Source organism: Opisthorchis viverrini, assembly GCF_000715545.1.
Source record: "Opisthorchis viverrini unplaced genomic scaffold opera_v5_100, whole genome shotgun sequence".
Lineage (NCBI taxonomy): Eukaryota > Metazoa > Platyhelminthes > Trematoda > Opisthorchiida > Opisthorchiidae > Opisthorchis > Opisthorchis viverrini.
In genome coordinates, this window is record NW_008751756.1 from 922,412 (window position 1) to 946,830 (window position 24,419).

The 24,419-nt window shown below is 43.7% G+C and overlaps 2 protein-coding genes across 2 annotated transcripts in view; both read left to right on the forward strand.

Annotated features, from left to right (window-relative positions):
• Positions 1-3,978: 3,978 nt before the first annotated feature.
• Positions 3,979-13,236, forward strand: T265_05361 (hypothetical protein; the record flags this gene model as incomplete). Its single annotated transcript, XM_009170352.1, has 4 exons — positions 3,979-4,074; positions 4,579-4,726; positions 5,056-5,229; positions 13,094-13,236. The coding sequence occupies 4 exons, from the start codon at positions 3,979-3,981 to the stop codon at positions 13,234-13,236; spliced, it is 561 nt and encodes a 186-aa protein (XP_009168616.1).
• Positions 13,237-20,955: 7,719 nt separating this feature from the next.
• T265_05362 (hypothetical protein) overlaps positions 20,956-24,419 on the forward strand; it is a gene marked incomplete at both ends in the record, with an annotated part of 39,479 nt that continues 36,015 nt past the window's right edge. Inside the window, 6 exons of the mRNA XM_009170353.1 lie at positions 20,956-21,046; positions 21,090-21,256; positions 21,296-21,628; positions 22,965-23,036; positions 23,117-23,215; positions 23,261-23,449. Coding sequence (XP_009168617.1) covers positions 21,025-21,046; positions 21,090-21,256; positions 21,296-21,628; positions 22,965-23,036; positions 23,117-23,215; positions 23,261-23,449 — 882 coding nt within the window. The remainder of the gene's footprint in view (positions 21,047-21,089; positions 21,257-21,295; positions 21,629-22,964; positions 23,037-23,116; positions 23,216-23,260; positions 23,450-24,419) is intronic.

Here is a 24,419-nt window from a genome sequence, read left to right on the forward strand (position 1 = left end):
ATTATTATTATTATTATTATCACCCACAGCTCCCACTTTCTGTTTGCTGACCCATTTTAAGCCTGGGATTCTGTGTTCGTTCTATCCAACTTTCAGTCTAAAATGGTCTTCTGATACTTTAGCTTTTGCTCGCGCCTTCTGTTCCGTTACATCTAGCCGGATTCCTTACCAGAAGCCTATCCCTTCAGAATGCTTGAGCATCCTATGTGCTGCCGCTCTCTGGAGTGTCTTTTTGCTTCCATGGAATTTTAAAAACCCCGATATTGCGTCCCCTTTGTCGAACTCCTTAACCGCCTCCGAAAGAGCTCCGTTATTAACGCTTTCCCCAGGGCATGAATGAATTGCCCATCCCGTATTTTCAACCTGTCTCATGTGAACAATTACAACATATTTGGCTCTTATCCCCATTTTTGTGCGCAGTTTAAATTAAACAGAATTCTCAAAAAGCGCCAAAGCTTTTCAGTATCTACTTGTTCCTTCGATGTTTTATTTCCTGATCTTGATGGTGTGAATTTTTCTGGATGCCTCTATTTTTCCTCTGTTTTCGGATGTTTCTCGTGTTAGCTATTCTCATTCAGTAATAGCCCCATACGACATTCTGCAGAAATACGTATGTTTTAAGTGTGTTCGCCAACCTCTTCAAGTGCAAATCTGTCACGCAATGGGCATACTGGTTGACTTTCAGCATTCTCTCCATATCTGCCTCAGTTGCACATGATTGCATTATTGATTCTGGGATTTTGTGCAATCTCACCTTGACTTTCCATAAAACGGCGATGTGCCTGTAGTTGTCTGTTCATACGGCACACCGAACACAGTCAGCTTGTTCGAGAATAAATAGCTCATTTGCAAAAGCTATGGACTACTAAGAAATGAAGTTTCCGCGAAGCTGCTGGGCTATAGCTAGTTTTCGTTATGCTTGAAAGCCCTTCACGCTTTACGAAACCAAAACCACCTTTGAAACAACGGGAGCCAAAGTCGTGGACTATCAGATAAACCTCTTCAGGGCTGTAGCTATGTGGGATTTACTACAAAAGAGGTCAGTCTTTACAGGTGAAATATAAGCCGCTTCAAAGGAAACAAGTTGTGTTGATACGCCGAGAACCTTCATTACTAGGAGAAAAGGTTAGAGGCATGGTGTCATGTGATAAAACCGTTGACAGCAATGCGTGGCTGTCTACGACAGGACGTAGCATACAGCATGGTCCGAGGAGCAAACGACTCCACCACAAACCTTCTAGTCCAAAGATGCATTCAAAATTAACTCTGGTAGGTGAGATGGCAAGGACCTGCAATGCACCGGTGGTTTAGGTACATTCAAATGGATGGGTTATGGAGAGACAGCTTGCACATTGCTAACAACCTATTCTGATAACCATGCAAACCGATCTCCCTGAAGTATTACTCATTCGAGCATTGCGTGCATATTACTTGACACCACGTTGCTGTATAGTGTAGGTATGTTTTGGCAGATTTATGAAACCCTCTATATTATGCGCATGTGACATGTGCCAGTGACTCTGGGGATAAATCGCTTCACAACGCGAGCCAATTAAGTGCGACACCTCTGGAGACGGTCATTGAAACGGCGCTTGTACCTCTCCACGTGCGTTTCAATATTTGATGTTATCCATGTTCAGCGCAGCAGCCACAATATGCATCACACTAGCCTCAGCAACTGGGAGCAGCTCTCCATGGGCTATTCCCCGGAGAACACTAGCCATATGATCCACAAAATCCCTAAGCTTCTTGAGAAGTGAGCTTCGTTAACGGGGTAGCTGCATGTACGCAGGACTGAATTTGATGGAGCTACACGCAAGTACATCAGATGCATCGTAAAGATACCCCAAAGATGTTACTAGAACAGGTCTCGGTCAGGCAGCCCTCATTAAAAGGTACAAGGGAGTCAGCGAAATGAGAACAGACGCCGGAAATTGAACCAAGGGCTATGTAATCAAGATATATGGAAGCCAACAGAAAGAACGATTGTAGACGCGTCCGTCACTATGCAAAGCCTCAGGCTTGGCTTCTGCTGTGCGGTGTTGAAGTGATACAAATAAGGGCAGCTGCTTAACTCGAAAGTCACGCGGGAAATGGCGAGATCATTTATCAAAACCGGGGCCGGCCTAAAACAAAAACTGCAAATTTTTCTCCATTCGCAGATGCTTAAAGTGTTACCACTTGTCCTATTGTAGGCATCCCATAAGATATCGGAATCCTTGTATTAAATATTTTCACCCGCTCTATAAACTATAGAATCGTCCTCTCCCAGTGGAAGAAATCTATAATCCACCCGCATTTTAAATCCGGATGTAGACAAACTCCTTCCAACTACAGGAGAATCCACCATACCTCCCTCCTACTGAGAACCCTTGAACGTCTCTTTAAAAGCCCCTAGGTTTCTCCTAGCTACAAACGCTATAGATGACCGACAGTACGGATTCATATCTCAAAGATCCGTAAATGGCTGCCAGCTTCACTTCTTTGAGACCGTCACAACAGCCTACGGCGCTGGACAATCCATCGTAACAGTCTATCTTGACATCCAAAAAGCCTTCGACCAGGTCCTCCACGCCACCCTGCTACACAAACTAAGTACCGTGGGCATCAATGAAAACTTATTTCAGTGATTTGCCTCCTACTTATCAGACAGGAGGCAAATAACGCAAATTGGGGACATACAATCATCTCCACTACCGATCACTGGCGGGGTTATCCAAGGAAGCGTGCTAGGCCCCATACTTTTTTTACTGTACATCAATGACATCTTCGCCGCCATATCCCATGGTAAGACTTTCCTCTTCGCGGACTATTTAAAAACCGCGTACACATTCTCTCCTCCCAAAAGGCCCTGGCTTTTCACCAGATTAAGCAAGACTTAGATTCACTGACTAGCTGGACAAACAAATCTGGCCTAGGCTTCAACTCTGCAAAATCCTGTATAACTTCCTGCCACTGCTCCAACCAGACTGACGTTTTCACGATCACCGGAAATCCTATCGCCTATTCCATGGAGATCAAAGATCTCGGCCTCCGAACCTCCTATAATTTTAGGTTTCCCCACCATGCACAGTTCCAGGATGCAAGAATACGCAGGCACAACTATTTAATACTGCGCTCCTGCCACCTTCCAGACACAATGGTAGCAATCTTTAAGCTATGCGATGATGATTTGCCCCACGAAACACTCCCAAACACAACATCGCGCAACGCTTCTGCTCGACATGCCAGCCCACACCAACGCTCCGAGGCCGTCTAGCCACGGTGCAGTCGCCACGAGTATCAAAATTTCAGTCCCATCGTTTCATTGACAACTGCCATTTCACTTCTCCTCCGCGACTTGCCTCTACCAGCGTCTGTATGCTGTTTGTCTGTTCGAATTTACTAGGCTGTCTTTACTGGCTTTACATTCCTCCGACCAAAAATGGTACCTGGAGTATTTATTAATGCATAAACCGCACTTATGACTGCTTGGATGGTTTTCCACCTTGCAGATCTGGTAGCATGCACGAGGAAATAAAACCTTGTCTGGTGGACGGATACGCCCTGCAGGGAGGGTCGACCTGTTGCGTTGCACCATGGTGCGTTCGTATACCCGTCACCCCTCCAGTAGCGCGGGTGCATCGCCCATCGCCGGTGGTTCTGAGTCCGGAAATTAAAAATTAAAAAAGGTACGGTTGACTTCTGTTTGTTACTGGTGTTGGGCTCGCCTCGAGTGAGTTATGCATCTGGCAATGCCATGAACCACAGATGAATAAATTGGCCTCTCACCTGTGCAAAAAAACAATAAAAAAGTTCACTTGAGATAGCCCAAAGATACTCTGCAATTGCCCATTGCCTACATCGGCGCGCATAGCTGTGTCTGCCTTCGTCACAACAGATGCTACACCACACCAAAGCCCATTTCGTCACCCAAACTGAGAATACATCTACTCACCGCTCCCAGTGATAGACACTGACTAGTGTTAGATACTTGCTATGCACCATCTGCAGATTAGAGCTGATAGCGGTGCTTCGGGGACTAGTGACTATCACTCTTGCACACACTTTCTCTACTGGTATAACCCAACTCATGTAATAAACACCAGATCAGCCAGCTATTTAAGAAGTCCACTCCCGCCAGCCTTTATGCATCTGATTCCCATACCACGCCTCTACGCGCTTTTATCGGCTTTTACTAGACCCCTTGCAATGTAATAGCAAACTCGACTCTTGGTTGCTAGCCTCCTAAGTACAGATTTATCTATTTCCTACTCCATATAATCACTAGTCGTTCCCCTAATTGCAGCAGGCGTCAAGTTTTTTCCCCTGTGTTTATTAATGCATATTTTCCCCGCAAATTCACCATTTTTTGCGAATCTCCTCCCATCCCATCACATTCCCATGCTTTGAACTTCGGAAGTACCTGTTTTGAACGACCTGGTTAGCTGATACCCACTCCACCTGGCCTATGATCTACAACTCCGGGATTGCCAAGCGGACCAAGAAAACCTACAATCCCATGTCGGTTTCGTTCCAGCTTGTTTCCTCGACCAGGCTGAAATGAATACCGCTGCTCAATGAACTGCACATCCCCAGCTGAATGATCTCAAATGCGACGTCCATCACGGGGTTGTCCAAAAACTGAAGCATGCCGGGCCAATGATGGCGTGGCACTGCCATACTCAGTTTGATGGCACACCCGCAACCGTTCCATTCCTCCTCCCAAACGAGCCCACTTGCCTATGTGGTTCATTGACCTCAACCACCACCATGACATTCATTCCAACCTGATGGACTTCTCATTCGAATCCAACCACCTTTGTGTCTTCACCCAACCTAACCCCAGCGCCTAACTTTCCTAAAACAGTGCACCAGAGAGTCCTGCTTGTTCTCAGATTGCGCCATATTTTTGAGACTAAACTTGCCACGTTCTCCCAGTTCGAATTAGCGCATCTCCACCTCCACTTTATCTCGTTGTAACTCCGGCCATTTACCCAACCGCCCAAGGTTACTCGTGGCCAGCAGTGGTTTTCCAGTTTTAGTTCATGTCAACCGATTGAGTCTTTGAATTAGTCGAGCCTCATGCCCATTGTTCCCAACAAGTTGCGAAAGAAACCTGTTATTATTATTTCATCGAATACTCCTCACTGTTCATAACGTTGTCCCCATTTCGCGGAATCCCCACTAACCGCAAATCCCCCATTCACATGCCCCACTCTGACTGTAAACGCATGATCGTGCCCGAAGGTATGCCACCCACAAGTTGGGAAATAAACATCATCATTATCATTATCGTTATCATTATCATTATCATTATCATACTCGGACCAGATTGTAATGGAACACGCACATAGATTGCGGCACACCTGGCTTTGCCTCCGCAACTGCGTTGGATCATCGACGTTCACCAACTAAACCGGTCTATTCCTTAGAGAGCGATGGTTGACATTTGAGGAGCTGTGAACGCAGGCGCATGGAACAAATAATCCGGCTAGCTCATTGAAGAAAATTTAGGATTTATGTAGAATTGAATGAGGGGTTAACAGCAAAAGCGGCTTAATAATTATTTTTCATTCTCAGCTGATGCATTCCATGCCGCATATAATTTCATAATAGCACAGTCGGAAAAATGGCACAATAAACAAAGGTTTTATGCGCTGGATGTGTAGGATGGGGGGACCTTCGTAACTGATCACGTCAGTAAACGGTCGGACCAAATATGACACGATAAAGTCAGGGGAATTAGAACGGGATAGGCGTTGTTGCGGCAAGAGCAAGAAGTTATGGCTGAGGGAGAACTAAATAATTGAATTACAGGAACATATTTTCCATGTATGGTATACATGCAATTTTGTAATATCAACTGTGAGCATGAGCCGTTGTAAAAATTTGATGATCTCGAGTGTCATAAGCGGCGGTGGCAGCCGGAGCCACTGATAGAAAAATGAGGGCGACGGACCAAAAGTTGGTTAGAGTGGTGGCAAAGAGGGTTTCTGCCCAGTAGAAGACCAAATACAACAAACAAAATCACTGGTCCCGATGAGCGTAGCCAAGCTTTGATCAGGCTTAATAAGGGGGTACGCGCTACTATTTTGTAGAACCGGATGGTGAACATGGAAGAAAAAGTTCAGTAAAAAGAGATAAGATCGCACTTGGATAGCCAGCAAGTTAAGTTTGGGAAAGGGTGTGCAGTTAGTCGAGAGTGCACTTGTAGCGGGAACCGGCGGGTATATTTGTTGTATGTATAAGTAAGAGGCTTGACATGTCCAACGGCCCGAAAGAGAGAAGTCAGCTGGGGGCTAAGAACATGCATCTTATATCGAGATGAAACTAAACAGACCAAGAATCATATTGTGACAAGTCGCTGGGAGCGTCCTGAACGCGAGTAGGTGTCAAGTATATAATGGGGATTCGCGTGCACACGGAAAGGAATGTCCGTTCTCGTCGATCCTAAGGCCCAACTTGGGCACGGACTATTCGGTTGGTTGGTCACAATGTTGTATGACATGTGTTAGGTGTCGCAAACAATCTCTGGGGCCACCACATGGTGAGCTTTCCTAAAAGACCAGTGCATAAGACAACTTGCTCTCCCTACACGAAAATACTCGAATATCTGGAATGGACACCCCGGGCTTTAAGGTATATTTGTGGTGTTACCATTTGGATTGTGAGTACCTCACTTGCAAGTAACCCACCTTGGGAATTTTTGAGTGTGGTATGAACCTTTGTGAGACCTTCAAGCACAGTGATCTAGTGCTGCATTTTAGTATGACAGCATTGCATTTCTCCTGAAGGATTGAAGTATGTGCCTATAACCCACAGCGTGAAAAAGTTTAGGATGCCTCCCCTTTGTTGTTCCAGATCCACCTATCAAAATATTAGCAGTACAATTGATGTAAAGAACACTGCGTCGACTATCAAGAAATGCTCAGTCTGATAAACCAGAAATAATCTTTCCCTTGCTTAGTTCTTTTGCATAAACACGCGGCGCCCGCAGCCTGGTCTTTTCCTGAGGGGGGACTTGGATTGTTTTGGCAGTGGCTAGCGTATATCGGCCGCCAAATTGCGGTAAATGTGAAAAGATCTAGGAGGCTTGGCTTTTCCCCGCCCGAGGGGAACAACATAGGATAAAGCCTCATGAAAACATCATAGCGTCACCAAGTTTCCGATCTATTAAGCCGGCTGTCATTAGACAGTCCGCCGTGCGACGAGAAAGATGAGTTAAATTATCCCCGTAGTACCCAATTTGTTTTGTCAGAAGTCGGGCTCTCCGTTCCACACTGCCACTGGAAATAACGGGCGCGAGTATTATATATTCATATTTTGTCTAATTGCCTCCAACCGCCGTGCTTTCCGGTTTAGCTTGCAGATAATTTTCATCTGACCTTTTCGGTTTACTGAAGAATTTTTGGTAGCCTTTTATAAAACCTGCGTTGAATGATAGGTGTTACAGGCATATGAGCCATAACTCATAGGTTCATCAACTAAATGGCCTTTGTTTCCTTTTATTTAACGCGGTCTTCATTCATAGGTTCTGATGCGCATTTCAACCTAATGATGCCCCCCATGCTGTTATGTATGAGCAAGCTTTTGGTTTAAATTTAGGAAGGGGCTTAGCAATTCCTCACTAAGTGATAGCACTTCATCTCCTCTGAGGCGCAAAATAATTGTATGAGAGATAAATATAACATATTCGGGCCGCGGAGGGCAAGTGAGAAGCATACCTCCATGGCAGCAAGGGTGTGTTATTTTAGCAGGCAACCCTACTAACGTAGCGTAAGTCGTGAATTATAACACCAGGTTTTTTCACAAAATTTTCAGTGAAGTATCGATTGGAAAATAAGGAGGATGAGCGTGCGATTCGGGTGAAAAAATTACGAGAAACACCAATGGTCCGGTCAGGTTTCACTTCAGGATCTACGGGGACTACCTGCCAGATATCACAATCTTTTTCGCAACCAAACGACAACCAAATTGATCACCCTAAAGTCCGTGGCCGGCCAAGTGGCGGTCTTTAGTCTGCAGCGTCTTCCTGATTTGTGAACCATCTTACCGATAAACGCGGTAATTTGTGGTCGATGAGTTTGCGGCGATCCTTACTACTCAGGATATAAACTAACACCGCCAAGTGTATCAGAAAGCTCTTTTATTCAATTATGTTACGCCTTTGGTTCTGACTAGGTTTTGGGATCGAAAAAGCGTGCTGGCAATGACATCAAGGGAGCCCCACTACAGCCATGTATGCTTCTTTAGGGTGCGGCGGGCCGTTATATAGGGGATTCTCAGGCGTCGCAAATGTAAAATAAATATCCCACCAGCGACTCTAATCAATCGTTTTGTAAACAACTCCTTTGTGAGACATGGTTTGGGGGCCTTATACATTCCCTATCAAAGATGAGGCTGTCCCGGGCCTACGGATATGTATGCTTTTGAGGAACTTGGTCATTTTGCTGGGGCGACTTTAGACAAAAATATTATTGAATGAAAATTTCCCTGATAAAAAAATGGAAGCAGTACTGATTTTCCACTCGCAAATTTATATCACACTATTTTTACACACAGAGCCATTAGGAAGCATTTTCCCACTATACAAAGTTTCCGTATTTCGGTTGTACGAGTTTCACACCATCGGCCAATGCATTTCGCCCCCATAGCTCTACTGAACAGTGTAGCAGTGTAGGTTTTCATTTCCTTCTCCCTAAAAGCTCAGATGTTTCGTCATCGTCCGGACAAACCACACGCACGTGAGCTAGTTGTATCAGGCCACACGGTGCTAGGGAGTTTACCTACCTCCCGTAAGTGGGTCTGACTTCGCGGACCTCGCCCTGCAGGGCTTGTCGTGCAGGTCAGCTGGATTCCCTTAAGCTTGATACCGTTGTCAACATAGGGCGCAGTTGCATCCACTATTATTCGATATCTGGAAGCGGAGTGCAATTTCTTCTGAATAGTTCCTTCCACCACTTTTCTGGCAAAGAGAAATTGGTATTGTCTCACCTTTGGTAACATAAAATCCTGACGACGACTTAATCGGTTCGCTTAATCTAATTTTATCTGGATGATACGGGGAGGGATTGTTGGAGAAGTCACCGAAGGAAGTGCTTCAACATATCAAGGTGAACCGAATCCTCGGAGGTCCGACAGCGTCAATACTCCGGTGTCATGGTGGCTGACTGCAACTCCAGACAACATTCACGTAGCCGACGCTAGTTAACGAAACAAGTGTGACAGGGAGTAATCCGCAGTCCGTCTGAAGCAGATAGCATAGGTCTCAGGGTCGGGTAGACGTGCGGTTTTTATGCGGGTCCCTATGCGTAGTCGTTGGACCTGGCGCAGAGATGCGAGCCTGATCTTACAAGCCATACAAATCTCAGCTAACCACACTAACTTCCGGGTTACACAGTCGACGCCGGGGGGGGGGATTTTCGCATTTATTGTTCCCCAGGTTGTGATAGTTCGTTGATGCCAATCCTTATCCGACATTGAGATGTTTCATCAAAGCCAATCAAGCGTGCACCAGAAGTTCACAGAAAAGGGAAACGTGGCGAAATTTATCCTTTATAATCGCCGCTGATTCCGACTCCGGGGGGGGGGGTGGATTTTCGCATTTATTGTTCCCCAGGTTGTGATAGTTCGTTGATGCCAATCCTTATCCGACATTGAGATGTTTCATCAAAGCCAATCAAGCGTGCACCAGAAGTTCACAGAAAAGGGAAACGTGGCGAAATTTATCCTTTATAATCGCCGCTGATTCCGAGACTTGTTTTACTTCCGCTGGAAAATGACCCGCTTGCTTGGGCAGGGGGGCCGATTAGCCGCAGAATGCTCTCAGCTGCGAAACCTTTACAAGTGGAGTGAAACTTTTGCGCCAAACTGTTGCATTTTGTTGCGTATGTGCTCAAACCAAAAATCACTCCAACTTACTTTCAAATTTTTACATCTCATCAAACCACATTATCCATTGAAGCAATCATGCCTCTGGCGCAAAAGTCTAATGAAATAATTTCTACGTATAGCCGAGACCCGGGGATGTCCAAATGAGGCTCAAAAGGTTGTGCTGGTACTCTGAACTTAATTGCCCGATTGCTTAAATCCATCAGGGGCACGTCATAGCTCTCGAAAATTCAACTCAATTGTGTGAACACTGAGAGCCTTTGGGTAGTTTGGCGTTCAGATCACCTTATATTTCCTCAACAAGTAGTCACTTTTATTGAGACGTCTGGGTTCTGTGTGGAAATCTAAATAATCTAGAGGTGCGTGATACGAAGTCTGGGAAGACCGAACCCTCCAAACACACTCACTGCGTCTTCAAGGTCTCAGCTCTTTTGAAATTGCTTTGTGTTATCGCGCCAACGCAGGTAGAAATGTGTTGCACCGAAGCAGCGCAGTGTTCCTTTCCACCTTTAGCAACACGCGTACAAATACTTGCATAATGATAACGTTTCTCAACTCCATTAGAAGACGTGGTGTGGCATTGTGATGGAAAACAACGTAGGGAGCTCATTCAACTCCCGCTACGTATTGCCGAGTTTTAGAGATCCCTATTTTTGTCCATTCCCGGAATTCCTGGTGTTACGGGTAAGAAAGTTATTGTCATGCTTCACGAGCGGATAACCGAAGGATGGTACGGAGCCGGAATGGCCGGGATTTCATAATGGTTGTCAGCCTACACGATACACTCAAAGGTCGTCAGTATCGTAAAGAAGAAGGAAGGTGAAACACCACCGGAGGACTTCAAATATGATTTCGAATTATTCTAAGGAGGTTTTCTGTGGCTAGCTGGGGTTACACGCTGCAACGTACACTACAGGGGCTCCGTCCAGACATGGTCCTTGAGGATGGTGGGAAGCCGTGGAAAGCAGTGATACCTCTCTGGACGAAACTGACTGCAGCGAAAACGAATCCTTTCATTCAACATTTTTATGTAGTTGAAAAGAAGCGACCCATGGTCCACTAGAGTGGTGGACTATATCAGCTATAGAAGTTTGAGGGGGGAGTGAGAATAAATGGAGATACGGATCAGTTTAACTCAGGAGGACTCGTAGGTACAGATGAGAATATCTCCTATCCGGGATTGCAAAAATTTAAACACCAGCAAGTTTGGATAGTTCCAAGAACAAAGTGGCAAACGAAGGCGCGTCACTATTCATTGGAAGGATTATCTGGACGGTTAAAGCCCATGTAGTGTTAGTGGTTTGCTTTTCACGCCCGGAGAGTGCTGAAGCGTCTGTTGCACTCATTATCCGGCTTACTTCCCCCAGGAGCTATGGAAATCATGCCTTCCCCCCCTATATTCTCTGGTGCTGATGAAAACCCAGGCCGCATTGAGCATCAGTGACAATCGTAGCACAAACGCAGCTAATTAGAAAACTGTGGAAAGTGAGCATCCTAATAACCCACACTTGACAACCTGAAATTCCGGAATTGGCCAGCGCCGCCTAACGGGTGCCATGAAACCTACTAGTGAAAAGGAATTGTGACATGGTTTGAAGTCATTTTCAGACGAACATTTATACACTATGACGATCTGTTCCGTAGAAACGTTTATCAATCTCTGCAAGTGGTGCACCCTGAGTAGAGAAAGTGAGCCAAAATCGCGACCACGGGCAACATACAGAGCCTATTTCAAATACCGGAGGAACGGTAAGCATGATACTACAACCAGTAAAATACTTTGGAAATGTTTTAATCAGTCTAAGAAAACAAAATCTCGCAATCCCTAGTTAATCAAAATTTGAAGGAACCGTCCTACAAGTAAATCAGTCGGAAACTGTGAAAAGCCAATGAAAAGCCTTCTTTGGGGAATGAACGGCAGAATTGTGAAAACAGCTAAGGACGATAGGTGCAAAAGAATTTCATCCGAATTCATTCAGATTCTGTAACGCTTCAACAAATGGAAGATACTGAACCTGATGGCTTCCCATCCGCCCATATTATTCTACCCGATTAACCCTTTGGCATCAGACCTTGTCATCATCTATAGCTAGGCGACTAAAGGTGGCCTCGTTCTTTCAGCACGAAATGAAACCAACATAAAACCATTGTACATGGATGGTGACAAACCAAATCACATCAACTGTCAACTATTCAGCTTCGCCGTGGTCACTAGAAAAGATAGACTGAAAGACTTCTGCGCAAGCATACCATAAAAAACCATCCGCAACCAGAATGCAGCAAGAATTCCTAACCGACCAATTACGTATCATATACTTATCACCAGATGTCAAACTTTGGGTAGGATTAGATGGTCAGGATGGCCAGGTGGCTTTGTTATTCATGAACTTTAGTAGTATGTTTTTAGAGTACAATTAGGCAGTCTCTTAAACCATATCTAGGACCATTGTCCCTATGACCTCAATGTTAGACAGCCGACTTTTTAGGAAGCCAAAACTGTAGTGTCTAGTTGGATAAACAGGTTTCTGACTGACTGGGGAGATTCAGGCACTAGTATCAGGACACAGCCTGCTCAACATGTATTTTGATATACTACATCGAGAAGTAGAGCAAGATTGCACAGTATTTGATAATGACTTGATGACTCGGCTTAGTATACTGGCGGGTTAAAATGACAAGCTTGTTGGAAGTACCCTGGACAGAGTCAAAAGTTCGGCGGGAAGGCCAAACCTGTAAGCCATGTTACATATTAGTACATATTCGTATTTAAAAAATCTAGGGGATACTTACCGTTTTGTGGCAAACCAAACAAGCACCGCCAGAATTTAAGGTTTATATAGGGGTTGTAACGCTTTGCGGTCTCAATAAATATGCGCACAAAATTGGACCTATTGCTGTGGAACTTCCAAATTTAAACCAAAGTAATTGGGCCCGAAGCTAGCAGCGTTTATTCAACTTACCCTGCAGTAGAGACCATCGGCGTATTTATCATGTGTGGCTGGTAATTAGTCGCAAGTTTAGCGTGTACAGAGACTGGCGCGTGAGCCAGGTCTAGTCTCAAAAAATCCCAACATCTCTTCCGATTACACAAGCAAACGTTTCTAGGCCATTCAATTGTCAGTTATCTTAACTGACTGCCAATTAAAAATGAAATAAACAACGCAGTGCTAAATCCACAAGATCCATTCCAAATCGGAGCTTTCGACATTTTAACTCTAAGTCAAGTTGGCAAACCGGTGCCGTTCAGTGAGACCTCATAATGCCTTAGAAGTGATGTATACTGTGTCTACACAAAACATACCAGACTCAAGCGTGATTATGCACCTCAAAACAACAAGGACGAACCCAGGTTTTTCACACTAATCCGTCCTTGTCCGGTGATCCGGAAGAGATGACTCGTGGAACGTATGACATGGGAGTTGCACTCAGCTTCAGAGCTGAACGTGCTTTGGTGGATTAAATCCCAATAAACAGTTGAATTTGGGCCGTCCAGTTATCCAGCTCAATCAAGCTTAGCGCTTCTCAAAGTGAAAAGGTGTTTGTCTGTAGTACCCACATATGACCCAAAGGACTGTTGTTGTGACGCTGAGAAGGATGCTTTCTATCGAAGGTTAACCAAGCTCATTCGTCAAGCAAGAATCACTGACAATGTGATAATCGCTGGCTATATGAATGCCCAAGTGGGTCGTGTGAGCTCCCAGAAATCACATCTGGGTGGTTAATTTGGAGTCAACGCTCGTCGCATAGACAACGGAGAATGACCCATCCAGTTATGCACTGATCATCTATTGTTTCTGACCGATACGAACTGTCATAATAAGCATCCGCTTCATGTAAACTAAGGCCACTAACTGCAGACACGGCATGACTCTAGTTGACTCACGTGGCCATCAACCACCGGTGGAGTACTACAATTCAAGACCACCATTCCTTCTGTAGAACACAGCTTAATTCCGATCAAGCAATTGTGCGCGCACACCTGATGGTTAGTTTCTTCTCACACTCTAGCAAGTCAGCAAGAAACATGTCAATCCACTATGTTCAAAGAATTACCATGGCTCAATAGTACCGAACTGAGATAGCCCAACAGCTCTCCGCAGTGAACCAATACGGTGGTGGCAGTGAGCATGTGGATGAAGCGTGATAAACTGTGAAGGGAACTGTGTTAGCGGCGTTCAGTGCTGTCTATCCGACTCCTTCGATTCAACCACAAGACCAATGGACATCTCCGAAATCGTTACCCAAGATTTATGCCAGAAAAGCCATACCAGCGGGCAATGAGTATGACAGCGCACGGAAATCTCTTAAATGCCAAATAATGAAGGGTTTAAGAAAAGACCGAGAACTTTGGTTGACGTGGTAAGCCTGAAGAATGGAGAAGATTTTTGCTACCGGAAACAACCATGCTCTGTATCAACTAACACGATCGATTGGCCATATGAGGGAAACGTCCAATAAAAGAGGTAGCTCAGTAGTCCACTTGCAAAATCGTTTACTGGAAAGATGGGTAGAACGCTTTGAAGAATAGTTTGGCTGGCCTCCCGCAACAAAACCTCTATGGACAATGCATATAAAAAATAGAATTTGAATCTTAATTACCTCTCAAAAGGAATAAAACAAGAAATACCCACAATGTAACGTGAGGGGGAACCGGGACCGGATGGTCTGTATGCGGCCTTCCTCAAAGAAGGCCGGGAATTCATGGTGACCCATCTTACGAAGCTTGTTGGTGCTATATGGGGTGAAGATAAGGTGTCCGGGAAATGCAGCACATCAACAGTTATTTTTCTATTAAAAAGGGCACTTAGATGCTGCGTGGCACCAGGTGGATAGCTGTGGCATTGAAGGTGTTCTCTGGTCGTATCCTCCTAGGGTTGACTGAACAAAGCCAGAGACAGACCCGTGAAAAATACCTGGGTTTCGTCCTATAAGAGGATGCATCGATCAAATCTCAACCCTCCGGCAGACTCTGGAACAGCTACAATGCTTTCAGTAACCAGCAACGGTTGTATTCCTTGACTTAAAAGCTCCATTTGACTCTGTAGACCGTCAAGCACTGTGGCAGTGTCTATGGAGCAAATCTCCCATAAATTCCTTGACTTAAAAGCTCCATTTGACTCTGTAGACCGTCAAGCACTGTGGCAGTGTCTATGGAGCAAAGTTGTCTCCCATAAACAATTGACCCTCCTTAAGACACTGTACACCAACTCCCACAAACATATGAAGGTCTACGGGAAACCCTCATTTGAGTTCACCACATTGAGTAGTGTCAAGCAGGACTGTCCTCTTTCAGCTTTGATTTTCCACTTTATCATTGATGCGATTATGGAAGACTAAAGCCTGTGGAATGGAAGTGCTCCTGGGACGTCCGCTCACAGATACCCAGTAAGCAGACAACACAGCTCTTCTTCGATCTGACGCTGACGTATTGCGAACAACATTACACAATATGAATAACTTTGCCTCACGGTTTGGCATTGGCTGCCCACCCACAAAGCGTAGAGTGCTGCCTCAAGACTTGATGGGAGCGAACCCTGGCTTCATGTTTGTGGATAAGCCGGTTGAACTAGTAGACTAGTTTGTCTGTCTGGGCAGCTGTATTAGTCCCGGTGTTCTCATGGAAGATGATATTTTCATCCGAAGTGAGAAGGCCAGAGCAGCATTCGTGAACATGTATCATCTGTGGCAGTTTATCTGTCAAGCTTTGAGCTTGCAACAATACGGTGAGCTCCATAATTAAACGGGACAGAAGCCTAAGGCCCTGTACTGAGGATGTCAAAAGACTTTCAGTGTTTGATCATCAGTGTCTTCACAGCATTGCCCGAGTTTGGTGAGAGCATTGGATCAGTCGCACCGTTTTCGCGAGAAATGACTCACCCACGATAGATGAACTGGTCATACTGTGTAGGTTGCGCTGGCCTCGCCAGTTGCTTCGTACGCGGTCAACTGACTTCTGCAAATGGCTCCTTTTGCACTACCACACTAAGGGAAGGTCAAACAATGGCAAGCATGAAAGCCACTACCAGCTAATTCATCTACGCTGGTTACTGCCTTCTCATGGAATGGGGATTCCGATATCGGACACATCAATATTTAGAGACATTATCAGACAGTCGCACCTTTAGTGGCTCTCGTACATCCAACCTATTGCCTTCAATGCACAGCTATTTTCCCAATCTCTCAAATGAGGAATGCACCGAAAACCCAGTATCTAGGCAACAATTATGTTAGCTACCATCTGCAGTGCACAGCTATCAAGCTAACTTCCGTGAATCATCGATGAATGAAACTGTTTCGGCTTTAATCACTGTAGGACAAGTGCGCCGTTTTTGCAGCTAATGATGATAATGATGATGATGAAGATGTGACTTCAAGATCAATGATCCGTGCACGGTGACGGCTCGAAGAGTAAAGATAAGGCTACTGGATACTTCAAGCAGAGAAATAAGACAGAATGAATGTATTCCTTTCGTCCCTTTCTGGGAGTAAGAAGATCAGGGAATGGCCTTAATGACACGGTGAAGGTAACTATGTGGTTTTCCTCGTTCATACACTGCGTGGACCTTCTCCTACGACAGGGCCTCCATGGGCAATCGCAAACTTTAAGGAAAATGCACTGTCCAGGGCAGGGCTTTAACTCACTGCTGATGAATATGTATGATAATGACGATCAAACTCACTAAATTCATTTTTGGCCAAGGCACTGGCTCCTGACTTTACAAATGCCGAGTGAGATTCGATGAGTTTTTCTCATGGTCAAACTCTGTAACACTGTGACAACATTCGTATCCTTTAATGCCAGGCTGGGTGTCATAACTTAATGAGATTTCTCAAAACGTCTATGTTGTTGCTTTGGTGTGCATTAAAACTATGGTTTCCTCTCTGGTGTGCCTGAGATTTCAGACCTAATACTGGCATAACTTGCTTTAGTTTGTCTATCGTTTTCATCTCGATACATCCATTCCAATTTCCTCAGGTTGTTGGTTGGTTTTAACTGATTTTTCTAACCTTACTGTCTATGCGCACAAACATATAGGGACCCCAGATAAACCTGTTTGTCTCAAAAATTGACAGCAACTTCGAATAAGGAGCAGTTCTTGTTTTGTCTTGTGCAGGATGACATATTTACTCTAGATGAATTGGCGTATCAGTGCTTCCTGCGGGATACCTATTACCTTGTCATTTAAGTAAGAATGTCAAATAGTGTTCTGGCATCCAAAAAGAGTCAAAAAGATGTTGGCATGAAGTTGAAGCAACCTTATTCTAATCATTTTACCGGTGCTTTTGCGGCATGTGGAGGTGAGCACGCTGATGGTCCTCGTAATAATAGTTTATCACAATGTTTTAGAATGAAAGCGGAAAATTCGGACAGATGTCAGTGTTACGTAACATGCCATGGAGAGAAGGGGTATCAGCTGTTTACAATGTGACCAAATATTAAGATGGTCATCATATGCAATCATGTAAAATATCAAGATATATTTATATGCATTTTGTACATCAGTTTCCACTGAGCCCAGGAAGCACATCCAGGAGTATTTCCAAGCGTATCAATAACATCATAAATTCCGATGACACATGTATACTTTTACCACTGAGGTTTAAGAATCATAGTTGGAACAGGTTAACACACGAATTTTCAACGACATTATCCAGAAACGTGCTTTACCCTGGGCATAAGTTTTCACTTGTGAACTGTATACTCCGCTATAAAGTGCGCTTGCTCGGTCGAGTGCCAACCAAGCCGAGCGTTTTTATACCGAGGGCAGGGTTGATTTTCATTCTAAGTTCAAGGTTGCACAACTAGAATCTGGGGAAATTATTGCATGACAAGAGTGCGTGAAAGAGGAATGAGTGAATACTTTTGCGGGCAAAGAATGGATGATAATGGTGGCCCACAGTTAAGCTCGTTTTCTTCGTTGAACTTCCACCACTTTCGGGAAAACATTTCATAAAAATGGGATAGGTGTAGGAAAATTTACTCACGGTATGGCGTTCATTTTAGTGTCATTTACGCGGGAAGTTATCGTAGCATTATTATCAAGCAGATTGATGATTTTATGTACGGTTCCTAAACTTCACTTTTAGACAGTCATAAGAAATATGAATTTCTTGTGATGTGCTACTCATAAGGTTGCTGAAAACTCCTCGACAGCCCACAACAGGGTCCACTGTTGTTGGAACTCATCAGGTAGATGCAGTCTCCGAGTTTCCACCAACCGTATGTTCTGCTTGAAAACGAATTGCACGAACTTAGCGAAATACATTCCTCTGCAACCTAATTTGGTTTTTCGAGGGACTCACTTGGAACCCAGCTGAATCTCTCGGTTTCGATGTTTCCTTTGAAGATCAGTCAGATTTTTCTATTATCAACGTCACATCTTCATTTAGTGGAGATCGTCTGTCTTCAGACAATGCACTCTGATATATTTGCAAAAACCCCTATCTTCCCTGGAACATATTGGTTATAAATACAAGATAAAAAAAGTAGGACAAACTTCACTGAATTCAAGCAGCATCTCCAGTTCACAATATTCTACAACTGAATATGCTGTACAAAGGATACTTGACATTTCAGTTGATACAGTGTTCGAGATAACGCAGTAAATTGTCTAGATGGAATACTATTCATAAGGTTGCTGTAGGTTGTTCGACATCTCACGGCTGACTTCGCCCTGCTTGAGACTTACCGCGCAGGCACACTCCCTGATATTACATCGTTTCCTGTGAACCCAAAATGGACGAACTTCCTGAACTACATTCATTTGTACGTTGATTTGTTTTTAACTAGAGACAAGACTGGAAATCACTGACTGTTTATCAATTTGTTCCGAACCAAGGACCTCTAAATCGGTTCAAAGCTTTTTCAATGGACTGAAAACCAAGTTAGTTTAGTTCGCGAATTTCGTACAAGTTGGGCTTAAATAGAGCAACATGTTGATGGAAACTCAGGAACTGCACTAACCTGATGTACCCCAAGACGGATAAAACGGGTAGTGGATTATTCACAAATTATCAGCAGCCTAATGTAAAGCGTGTTCTGTCTAGATGAAAATAACCCTGACTTTCGGTTTATGGAAGTTGAAGATGAAAAATACCTTGACGATAGCCGAAAATTTGATGGATGATAAAAAAAGATCTTGTTACAAAATTCGGACCTGTATTGAGACTACCATTTTTAAGGGAGGAAGCCACTGAAGTTGAATGCAAACCAGAACTAATTCTTCATCTACTGAACCGCAACTCCATCGATCCTTGGGACAATGTACGCTATAGAATAGAGGTGTGGCACACAACATACACTGAACGAACGACTATCCAAACAACGCAGTTTAAGTGGCCTTCTCAAAAACTCTCGCTTTTTAACTATTAAATTTGGGAGTGCCAATTACCTAACTCTTTGTTATGCTCGCTTTTGAATTTAAAGTTCGATGAATAAGTTTGTCACCTGAAGCTTTTTGAACGCCACTAAACAACGATGTCGGATAGACCATTCAATCAGGAAACCGTACTGGTTATTTAACGACATCGAAAGTTTTCATCACACATTAAACTTGCCAAATTCTGCAAGGTTTCGACTTCAAATAGCCACAATTATAAAGGATTGCGGACAGCAACACATGCAGTGTGCGAGGCACGTCATCAGTGTACTCCAGATAGTTTCTGTTTGCTTATATATGGACCAGGCGACCAAATCAGTCCATAACCTTGATGTTGAAACATCAATCGCAATCTGATATCCCCGCCATTGTGCATTGCCACGTTATCTGTTGAAAGATCATGGATTCCATCTGATCTCATGGAATGGAAGGGTGACAATCATTCAATGTGTGAATCAAATATATACGCTTTATTCAAGACACCCGTCTGACTTTTCTACGCAAAAACCGCATGCTAGGAACTCAAAGACAACACAGTAGCCCCAATTTTCCACCCTTCAATTCCTCAGTCACGCCAACATCTGACTAGCGCTTCAGAACTATCGGAAACAAATTGTACTTTGTCAAATTCTTATGTAAGTTTTTCCTATTTTGACATGATCGATATTCACCCAGATATTTTGTCTCATCTTTTTCTATGTACATGTACAGAGTACAGACTGATGTGCAGTCACATAGTTCTTCACTGCTTTAATGCACCCATTTTCTGACGTGAGACAGAGAGAGAGAGAGAGAGCAGGTATTTTGTCTTTACTCCGTCAGAAATTTCGCCTTCATTTCTAGCTTCCTTCCTTTATCTGCACCATGTTTGCTCAATCCGAAAGATGCATACCAATTTCGTTCACGTGTAAACTTTTTGGATTTCCTACCGCTAGGTCTTTTCAATTAGACTGTTCTGGATTCACGCTCAGACAGTTCTGATCAGTTTTTTCACGCTTCAATATGTTATGCATGGTCGGTGTACTTGCCGCAAATCTCGGGTCACTTTTTTTTACTAAAATCTGCTGAACATACAAAAGTGCTTTATTCAGGCACTGGCATGTAGTATATAGTCGACTGCTCGATTGATCAACTGAGAAGGAAACTAAGGCTGCGATAATACCAAAATAGTGAAAAACGTAGACTTTGACCAGCTGTTAACCTGATGAAACAGGAAGTTACCAGTGCACGGGAAGCTACCAAACTCAGCTAGTATCCATGTTGGAGGTAATTTACTAGGGACTGTGATTTTCTCACAAATTTTTCATACCTTTAGACCACAGTGCGAGTTAACTATTCTCTCAGGAGTACATGTAGTTTCGAATACGGTTCATCAGCGTACCACATCCATCTACTTATGAATCCCATAGACTGAAGACATATGCAGAACATGTCTAATCCTCGGAAGCAACACTCTGCCAGAAGTTCCTAATAAACAGGAATTTGAAAAAGGGCTACGACCGTTACTGCGCGTTAATCATAGGTTATCAACACCAGACTTTTAGCTGATGTGCATGCCAAGTAACTTCCATGTGGCTAAGTCAGCTTTCAAACATGCAAACAAAGTGCTTTAAAGTAATGGAATTCTGCCCGTCATTGTTCTCCTTTGGAAGCCCGATAGTATATTCCTATTTGCTTATAATTTTAGCCTGATGAGTAACCTTTGTGCTCATCTTCAACGCAACGGACTGCGCATCTAGCGAAACTAATTTTCAAGACGCTTCTGTGTGACATGCCCACAAACGGTCAGCAAGGTGAGTTGAGGTGCACTATCATTTCATTGTGTTTTCTCTCTAGACAATATGAGGAATGACGGTGCTTTGAAGTCCGTATTGTTGGAGCTTGAATCCAAAAAACAGGATTTGGCGGCTGCAGCAGAACTCGGACGTACACTGCTCGCGAGCAACGAAGAGCTTCAAAGAGAGCACCAGACTGCGCTGGAGGCCTTTCGTCAGCAAATCCACGTACGTTTTTAGAATGTATACCCAGTTCTATGACCACAGGAACTTGAAAATGAGCGTCGTATGCTGCAACTTCGCCTGGAAACGGTGGAAAATGACTATGATTTACAGATCAAAGAACTACAAAACAATATCACTTCTATGAGAATAGATGTCCAGATGCAGAAGAATATGTATCGACAGCTGGAGAACGACAGGCTGTGCACGATTTCCGAACTGACACAACAAAATCAGTCTATGGCTGAACGACTCAGAGTTAATGCAAAAACGGAGGCCCGACTGAAGCAAGAAATCAGCCTACTGAGATCACAATGCAACCAGCGAAAGTCTTCCATGCATGATAACCTTCATTTGCTTGAATCCTTAAGGCAGGAGGTGAGTTGATAATATTTAGTTTCAGAAGTGGATCACCTGGTATATCACGTTATCTGCATGTACTTATTTGAACCATTTGAATCCCAGCTTCCAGTTCTTGTTAATCGCAGAAAGTCAGGATTACTGTATGGCAGATTATCAAATTGCTGTAAACCTAATTATTCCAATATCATTAAATCACAGAGCTCCACTACAGCTGGAGAAACCTGGGTTGAATTTTCTCATTGAGAAACGGAAGATAGTTGGCACCATTTGTGACGTCATGCTGCAGTGCTGTGTAATCAGCGCTGCAGAATTTGCTTTACACTTTAAATCTGTCATCACCTTCCAATAAGTCGACAATGCTTTTAAGCTGCGGAAAACTCAGAAAGCCCTTAAAAGGTATTCAGAACCGAAGGTGTTAGATTACCCCTCCCACAGTCCTTCGTTAATCAGTTCTTTGATCAAAATTGGATTGAATAAATTTATTTCAGGTTTTAGGAATTCTGAAAGTAATGTCTGTCACTACATTGTGACGTGTAGAATGATTGTCAAACAGTGGTTCTCAGTTTGCCGAAATATTGGTAGCTGGGGTGCGTTTACTGGTGGTTGATAATATGGCCATTGACCTGTACTCTGAGCTTGGCAGTTAGCTTGCAGACGTTTTGTCCTCAGCTGAGGAGGCATCATCGGTGCGCAGTTGAGTGGGTACTTCCTCACCTTTGTGCGTTTATATAGCTTTCGAATACTAACTAATATCCTCTCATGTGATTGGCTAGTTCGAGTGTATCTTTCATGTGATCTTTTGAACCCATCCGTGATTTGCGTTGCGTTGTGGTCTGCATATCTCTTATCCCATCGGTTTGGATGGCTCCCTTGGGCGCTTTAGGTCCGTTTCCGATTCGTGCGTTCCCGGTTTGTGTTGCATTCTGGTATCTCTTTCTTGAACTTGGCTAACTTTTTTCTTCAGTCTGATTTGTCCTTTCCTAGTTCGTATTGTAGTCTCATCTCCTTGCGTTCGATTAGTCGGTTGTACCTCCCCGTTTGATGTAGTTTTTCCTCTTTCTCGTATTGGCTTGTTTGTTTATCCTCGAAAAGATAATTTGATGCCCTTTTTGTTGAGTTGTTCTTTATCCTTCTCCGATTTATCGTTTCGATGCTATTGTGCGTGTTATAATTAAAAAAAGTTTAGTTAAGTCTTCATCTATGAAATAATGTGCGTACCACACGCCACCGCAGTCGTCTGGATTCATCTCTGTTTGATTGTTCTAGAGCACTTTGAAGGACCCTATGAATCCTGGGTCTGCCACGGAAAATTTCGCCTTGTCCCATACTTCCGCATTTTATCCATTTTTAGATTACCAAATTACGGTCGGAGAAGAATACACTAGAAATTAAACTTCAGGCTCTTACGGAAGAGAGGAATCAGGTGCTGGACGTTCTATCTGAGTGTAACCAACGCATTGTNNNTTACGGTCGGAGAAGAATACACTAGAAATTAAACTTCAGGCTCTTACGGAAGAGCGGAATCAGTTGCTGGACGTTCTATCTGAATGTACCCAACGCATTGGTGAAATGGAACAGGTTCAGCAAGAACAGATGGCTACCGTAAGTTGAGCACCAATAAAGCTCCCAATAAATGACATTCAACAGATAAACTCACAAGATAATGAAATAGCACACCTTCAACAGAGAGCAACCCTCCTTCAAGAACATATTCACAGCCTGTCAACACATCAAAATAGTCCACAAAGTCGAAGTTCCCCACTCCAAACCGTCCGGCCCCACCAATCACTTCTTGCAGAGCTAGCGGAACAACGACTCGAGCTTCTGAGTAATGCGGTAAGTTGAATGCAGTAATAATTAATAATGATAGTTAATAATTAGTAAATAATTATTAATAATAATCGCCCAGCTGGAATACCCTTTCGGGCTGCCAAGCCATAAGAAGGAAGCTTGATGGCAGAGGTACTACCAGTTGAGATCTTGGGGTTGTGTCCGAACCTTCCTGCCTATGAGTCCGCAATTTACTACTGAGTTACCTCGAGCTCAGTTTGAAAAAGCAAACATCACAGTTGCAAAATTATATCCCAGCCAAACCTTCTGTTACTTGGCTACCATACATGAACGAATTGATTAATTTTTCACTGCTTGCACATTATTTTCACACGTTAGGTAATTACTGCCCTTGATGACTTCCTCACAAACTCGATATTCGATCTGTTACGGAGATCTCGGTTTTCTGAAGCTCAGATCTTTCGTTCACGGAATCCCTGTTGGAAAATATCAAAAAAAATCTGTTATTCTAATTACGTGAAACGATCTTTTAGCACAACTGATAGTGCAGAACGTAGAAGCTCCCAAGTTTCGAAGTTGTTTCTTTTGTTTCGCCTCTCCTACCATCTTCGACGCAAATATTTTGCTTCAAGACATCCAGTACAGTACCTCAAACTCTAAAGAATATGATTGTGAGCCTCGTGCTCTGGAGTATGGCTTAGATGACTATCAGATCAGGACAGATGTAAGAAAAGGAGGTGGCTTTTAAGCACCCTATAAGTAGACTCCTTCCACTACTCGAAAACGATCCAGTTAGTTTTACCAATGAGCCGTAGGTTAAGTATTATCTACCTTCCAGTCTAGTGTGGTGTCATTGATCTGTTAATCTGTAGAAAGAGTAGATAACGTATCACTGATGATACGGGCAACAATTCAAAGTAATGATTTCCCGAGGAGAAACTTAAGATGATCTTTCTTGGGGCACATGGATTACTCCAAATCTCGAAATACTATATATATATATATATATATATAT